This window comes from Octopus bimaculoides, chromosome 8, assembly GCF_001194135.2.
Source record: "Octopus bimaculoides isolate UCB-OBI-ISO-001 chromosome 8, ASM119413v2, whole genome shotgun sequence".
NCBI lineage: Eukaryota > Metazoa > Mollusca > Cephalopoda > Octopoda > Octopodidae > Octopus > Octopus bimaculoides.
Window position 1 is genome coordinate 353,564 of NC_068988.1, and position 7,796 is coordinate 361,359.

At 37.9% G+C, this 7,796-nt stretch overlaps 1 protein-coding gene across 3 annotated transcripts in view; it reads right to left on the reverse strand.

Moving 5' to 3' along the window:
* The window catches only part of LOC106871778 (collagen alpha-3(IX) chain), a 239,898-nt gene that overhangs the window by 9,454 nt on the left and 222,648 nt on the right, over positions 1–7,796 (reverse strand). For all 3 annotated transcript variants that reach the window (XM_052969917.1, XM_052969918.1, XM_052969916.1), the window contains 3 exons: positions 4,843–4,914; positions 1,279–1,314; positions 404–460 (listed from right to left, as the gene is read on the reverse strand). In XM_052969917.1, coding sequence (XP_052825877.1) covers positions 404–460; positions 1,279–1,314; positions 4,843–4,914 — 165 coding nt within the window. The remainder of the gene's footprint in view (positions 1–403; positions 461–1,278; positions 1,315–4,842; positions 4,915–7,796) is intronic.

Below are 7,796 nucleotides of genomic sequence, written 5' to 3' on the forward strand. Positions count from 1 at the left end.
ACACACCCATATCGTTGCTATTATGTTAAACTGTCGTATGTCCAAACCTGACCAAATGAGTCTTTTTCAGTGTTTACTTTTGCTTGCCATAGCCGGTTCTTTTCGTTAAACTGTCGTATCTCCAGCTGCTTCAGATGCTAAGATATCAGAAACTTGTTAAAGTGTAGTACAACAGCATTTTGCATTTCGAGCCTATGCTCTTCGACAGAAAGGAACACGGAAATAAACAGGGAGAGAAAATAGAAAAAGGTTCAGTGGTTAGCGATCTATCATGGCGAATGCCGGACATGGACTGAATGCCTCGTTTACAGATTCCATATTGAAAGAAGATTTAACAGGATTTTTTTGACAACTAATTGATGATGTAATTAATCGTATTGTTTACACAATCGTTACTAATTACCTGGGGTCCGTAAGCCATTGATGATCCATCTGATCCAGAAACACCTAATGTATCTCCCTAAAAATGAAAAGAAACGATCAATGATTATTAAAACTTTTGAGAAAGTGTGACATATCTATGTATTACATATATCATATATATTACATATATAATATATTACATATATGTATTACATATATGACATATTACATCTATGTATTACATATTGAGAAATCAACAAACGACATGTTTAATTCTATAAATTTAACTTTTACTTCTTTACAGAACTTTTCCATTTAAAAGGATAGAAAAAAGAAAACTTCGGTGGGGCAAAATGTTAGCATGATCTCGTGGCACTTCGTTGGTTACGACGACGAGGGTTCCAGTTGATCCGATGAACGGAACAGCCTGCTCGTGAAATTAACTTGCAAGTGGCTGAGCACTCCACAGACACGTGTACCCTTAACGTAGTTCTCGGGGAGATTCAGCGTGACACAGGGTGTGACAAGGCTGGCCCTTTGAAATTACAGTTACAACAGAAACAGGAAGAAAAAGTGAGAGAAAGTTGTGGCGAAAGAGTACAGCAGGCTTCGCCACCATCCCCTGCTGGAGACACGTGGAGCTTTAGGAGTTTTCACTCAATAAACACTCACAACGCCCGGTCTGGGAATCGAAATCGCGATCCCACCACCGCTGCCCCAACTACTGGGCCATTGTGCCTCTACGTTAGCATGATAATTCTCGATGTAAGGATTAGATGAACCTTTTATCCCTGTATCTCTCCTCTTGCATTTTAGAAAGTAATTTAATGGAATTTGTAAATTATAAGTAGGACGGCATAGAAACATACTTCGTTGTGAATATATGAAACAACAGTAACAATGAAATCAACTTACACGGTCTCCTTTTGGTCCTACCGGCCCGGGAGGTCCCTGGAAATGCACAAAATTTCAAACAATTACCATTAAAATAGAATGTGTAAACTTTAATAAATCAAAATTTTAATGTAATCATTCATAATTTTTTAAGCTTCATTTGTCTTTTGTCAAAGACGAGGGAAACAGAAAGTAAATGATGTAAGGATTTTAATTCTAGCGGCATCACAAATGGTTTTTCCATGATAAATTATTGCATTTCTCTATCACAATAGACGTAAATGTAATAACAATAATAATAATAAACTTAACAATATTGAGCTGAATTGAATAAATAATCTGTATTGAACTCAGGCACTCATTTTTCTTGGTCATCATTTTGCCTTGTTCAAGGTCAGTGGCAAAGCGGGGAGAATGCACTCTAAAAAATGGTCTGCGATTATTTTAAGAACTTGTTCTTCATTACCATGGCACATGGACTACACGTATTTACTAAAGGAATGCGGTTTCGATATCTCGGAAGGCACCAAGTACAAAAAGAAAAAAAAGGAACAAAGGTAAAAATGAAGTAACTCAGGTGTGAGGCTGAGAAAACTTCATTTCGTCTCTCATTTTCATTTTTGTCATTCATTGTAACACACACTTTTGTTTCTTTTTGATTGTTATGTGTCCCTACATGTCTTTGTGTTGTCCCTTCTATGTAGGCCCCTTGTGGGCAATAAAAAACCACGCATTACATATTGAGAAGACTATAAACACCATAAATGTGATGTTTATTATATAGAAAGTGGAAGACACATAAACTGGTCACACAGTGCAGTTCGTTTAAATATGCGTTTGCTGCAGTCGAAGTTATGTGACGTTTAAGAAAACTGGCAGTTGATTTGGCTACCGAACAAGGGCCTATCTTTTACCATTTACCTGTTTTAGTCATTTCACTACGGCCATGCTAGGGCACCGCCTATGTTTAAAGTATTTGTGCAAAGGTAATGCAAGTACAACACCAACTTTCTAAATACTGATGGACTGGAACCTCTTATAATTCCTGCGACTGCCAGACTAGTTAACTTTACACAGACTGGGACCTTGCAAAGTACCGTATTAATCCGTTCTACTAGAAGCACAGGGCCTCAAATTTGGGGGAAAGGATTAAGTCGATTACATCGACCCAGTGCATAACTAGTACTTATTTAATCAACCCCGAAAGGATGAAAGGCAAAGTCGACCTCGGCGGAATTTGAACTCAGAACGTAACGACAGACGAAATACCACTCAGCATTTCACCCGGCGTGCTACCGTTTCTGCCAGCTCGCCGCCTTTCGCTACCTTATTAATAATCCTGTACCGTTTATACTAATGTATTGGTACCTGTATTTCATTTAAGCATTTAAATTGATATTTGTTTAATCTATTCCGCCAAGGTCGACTTTGCCCTTCATCCTTTCCGGGTTGATAAAATAAGTACTAGTTACGCACTGGGGTCGATGTAATCGACTTAATCCCTCTCCCGAAATTGCTGGCCTTGTGCCAAAATTCGAAACCAATATTAGTTTAATGTAGGCTTTGGAACCAAAAGTTCCGGGAAATCGATTTTGTACCTGTATAAGTTTTAAAATACATAAATATAATTAAGTCTGAGGAAACGGGTGCTGACACCAGACGGAGAGACAGCCTCGGTATGTGACGTGCCTCTTCTACTCCCCAACAGCATTCGAACTTGACGAAGCACACGGATTTGAAAGATGTTTAAGCTTAAAGAGGAAAACCTAACTACTTCGAATGTTTTAAGTATTCACACCCAATAGTGGTAATGTTCTCGTCAAATGACTGTCATATTTCTAAGTTGATCCACAAAAGGCTAGGCATAAACTGCTGCTAATTGTAACTGAACGCGGGCGTTGCTACTACTGAGTGCAGTGCAATAATTTCATGAATATTTTATCTGTTACAACGATCTTTTTGCAAATAGGTTTACTCTGATTTTAAAATAGATTCTTTTTACGATGAAAAAAAATTTTTTTTCACGTGAAATGGAATTGCCTGTTGGAATAAAACCGTGTCTGCCTTGAATTCTAGGATCAATTATTTTTTCTACAAAATATAAAATAAAAATTTGAGAATGCAAGGAAGCTTCTTCTTCTTCCTCAGAAGCTAAAGGATTCTTTTCTACTCTAGGCACAAGGCCCGAAATTTTTGGGGAGGGAGCCAGTCGATTCGATCGACCCAGTACGCAACTGGTACTTAATTTATAGACCCCGAAAGAATGAAAAGTCGACCTCGGCGGAATTTGAACTCGGAGGCAAAAGGATTTTTACAGTTCTGATATCTTCGACAATTAATTTAATACTAATTTATCAAATTATAAAAGATATATAATCTATAAAATACTAAGATTAAAGATTATGTAGCGGATGATGGACATGGCTGACATATCTTGTCTTCCGGAATTTAAAAATAAACCTTTAATTTACACTCGCCCACATAAAGCGTAAATGCAGTCAAAGGAAGGGCCGGTGCCCCAGCATGACCGAAGTCTAATGAATGAAGCAAGTAAAAGAAAAAATAAAAGAGGAATTAGCAGAAATTATGTGTTGTCTGGAATGTAGCAGGAGTGAATCCAGAGACCTTAGTATCTGGTGGTGCATCAGTGCTAGTAATATTAATAGTAAGGATAATGCGGTGAGCTGGCAGAATGGTTAGCGACGCCGGGCGAAATACGCAGCGGTATTTCGTCTGCCGTACGTTCTGAGTTCAATTTTCGCCGAGATCACATTTGCCTTTCATCCTTTCGGGGTCGATAAATTAAGTACCAGTTACGCACTGGGTCGATGTAATCGACTGGTCCCCTCCCTCAAAATGTCGGGCCTTGTGCCTAGAGTAGAAAAGGAACGTTAGCACGCCGGCGAAATGCTTAGCGGTATTTCGTCTGTCTTTACGTTCTTAGTTCAAATTCCGCCGAGGTCTATTTTGCCTCTCATCCCTTTCGGGGTCGATAAGTTAAGTACCAGTTGAACACTGGGGTTGGTCTAATCAACTTCATCCCTCCCCTGAAATTGCTAGCTTTTTACCAAATTTGAAATCATTATTGTGACTGCCCCTCAACCACAAAATTTCGGGCCTTGTGCCTAGAATAGAAAAGAATATTAATAGTAACGATGGACTCTGCCGTCTGAACGTTCAGCTTTTGGCGAACGACCCACACAAAAATGATTTGTTTATGGTGCTGTGCATCACCTCACTCGCTCCATCGAATCGATGTCGTCTGAACAGGTGCACGGTATGCCACGCGTCAGGTATTGATGTGATCGTAGAGTAACTCGAGATGAAGTGTTTCGTTCAAGAACATAACGCACCGGCCGGTTTAGGAATTGAAACCACGATCTTGCGACCGCGAGGCCAACACCCTTACCATTAGGCAATGATGATGATGATGATGATGATGATGATGATGATGACGATGATGACGATGATGATGATGATGATGATGATGACCTGTTATAGACTCGAGCTGTAAATTAAATGAAATATTTGATGATATAAAAAAAAGGAGTTTAAAGTAGGATTTGTCATATATTGAATACTTACGGGTGGTCCAGGGACACCTGGTAGGCCAACAGGTCCCATTATACCCGATTGTCCTGGTGGACCAATTACGCCCTGAAATTGTAAAATAAAAAGAGAAAGGGAATTCAATAACGTTGATTGATAATTTTAAATACTTCTTCAACAATACAGTTTTGTAATACAATACAACATTAAAAAGATAAATTTATCGTCTATAGTCGCCCTTTCTGCTGCTGGTTTCGTTGTCCTAAACGAACAGGAATAATGGAGTAGAAGAAAACATAAAGAACATAAGTTTATCGTCTGCAATTCGTTTCGTTCACCTAAACGAATAGGAATTACAAAATACAATGCAACATAAAGAACATAAGTTTATCGTGTGCAATCACACTTTGTGCTGTTGGTGTGTTGCCTTAAATGAACAGGAATACCAGAATAGAATACATTAGTAAGATAACTTTGGGCAAAAGGTAGCTTATTGCGTTGCTCGAAGGTTGCTTGCCATCACAATTCTAATTTTTAAAGGTAAGCATCTTTTTATAATTATATTTAATTACCATCGAAATAAATTAGAACAAACCGACAAGCAAATTTTGTGTCTGTCTGTCTGTTTGTTTGTCAGAGTACATGCTTATACTTTTAGAAAGAAAAAAGGCTGACAGTGACTTCGAAGTTTCGGCCTCCCCACTCTCATCATATATGTACGTATTTCTTAATTTACAAGCAATATTTTCAATCTAGACTACTTCTTTATACACATCACTAATTTTTGAAAATTCTGTGCTATTTTTTATGAAACTGATCTGGTTAAGTTAACACAACAGGATTTGAAAGGAGAGAGAGAGAGAGAGAGAGAGAGAGAGAGAGAGAGAGAGAGAGAGAGAGCAAGTGGAATGCAATCAGCGGTATACTAGGTTTTTGCAGCAGTAAATAAAATTAAATATTACGCATTAACAATGTTATTTAATCCCAGGTCAGCACTGGTTGATCAGATCTATGATCAAAAACATCAATGTTCTCTGGTTAGTGTTGCCTTTCATATCTAGTTCTGTTCCCCAATCGGTAAGGGAAGTGAGTTGAGTGTTGCTTTCCCCAAACGTATTAAGTAACTGCAATTGGAACTCATTCTTGGCTTGTGGACATTATTCCCAACAGAGTACTGCTTTTATTTCTTTTACTGAGGTATTGGCTTATCAAAAGGACGCTACAACACCCTCACACACACACACACACACACACACACACACACACACACACACACACACATGCATACAGGGTTTCTCAAGAAATTCGACATTATCAACCTCAAATTCATCACCGTCAGCCTCGATTTCGTAATTATCAGTCATCATTGCGTTGTCATTTGTCTCGATTTCGTCATCGTTGACTGCAATTTCGTCGTCAACGTAAATGTCGGAACCACAAGATGCAGCGATTCTTTGATGGACTGACGACACTGAAATCAGTGATGACATTTTGCAGAATTGTAAAAGAATGTAAACATTAAAAGGTTTTGTAAAAGATTACAAATTTTGTTTAATAAAAATTGTCGCACCTTACATAACCGTAAATATACATCCGTTTAGTACATAAGATATAAAAGTAAATACCATACTAAAAAAAAAAAGAAAAACTGACACTCCGTCGGTTACGACGATGAGTACTCCAGTTGATCCGATCAACGGAACAGCCTGCTCGTGAAAGTAACATGCAAGTGGCTGAGCACTCCACAGACACGTGTACCCTTAACGTAGTTCTCAGGGAGATCAGCGTGACACCGAATGTGACAAGGCTGGCCCTTTTGAAATACAGGTACAATTCATTTTTGCTATCTGAGTGGAGTGAAGCAGCATGAAACAAAGTGTCTTGCTCAAGGACACAACGCGTCGGCGGGAGTTGAACCCACGACCTTACGATCGTGAGCCAAATGCCCTAACCACTGAGCCATGCGTCTTCACCATACTATACTATATTATATATATAACCCACTATACTATATATATAATAAAGGCCAGCTTGCTGTCGCTGTAATAGAAAAGTTGTTGATAACGAAATTAATGTCGACGTTGACGAATTTGAAGTTGCTAAAGTTTAACTATTTTTAATACGTCAAAAAGAAAACTAACACTTAACACTTTTCTTAAATATTATTACTGCCTTCAACTCAGCATCTAATACACTAACAGTCATCACTGACATAGTCACTGCACTATTAACAACAACAACACCAACAACAATTTTTATCTTCACACTTTTGGAAGAATAAAATATTTCTCCAGAAGTTCCCAATGCGATATTTCGACATCACCAAGTTGGCAACCTTACAACTAACTGTAAGGTATATTGGTTTCATATTCACGCTGTTTTGCTATGATCTTTTTTCAATGTCCGGAAAGGAAGGAATCTTGCTTACAGAGCAGAGTTGATTGTGTAATATACAAACATTTACTCTTTAATGGAGAAAGTATATATTTCCAAAATAAAGTACAAATAGTCTCTTTCTATAAAAGCGAGTACAGTGTGTTTGTTTGTTTGTTTGTTTGTGTGTGTTCATTTTATTCAGAAACTTCAAAACGAACAACCACCTTAGCAGCATTTCTTCAGCTTTTTCATTCTAATTCCACCGAGGTCGACTTTGCCTTTCATCTTTTCGGGATTGACAAAATAAGTACCAGTCAATTACTGGGACTGATGTAATCAACTAACCCCTGGCCATCAAATTTCGGGCTTTGTGCCTCTAATAGTAAGAATTATTCATCGTCTCATACTAGCAGATTGTAAAATATTTATTCCAAGAATAAACTATAGAAATACGTTTGACTTCAATTCTGAAATTCTACAATAATGTCCAAAAATGAAAGCAAATTTCCTTCCAGTTATCTCCCCTGTTTTCATTCTGTAATTAATCCATTATTGTTTCTATGACAGCATCAAAAGTCACTTCCAGCTCAGAACTATATATATGTGTATATATA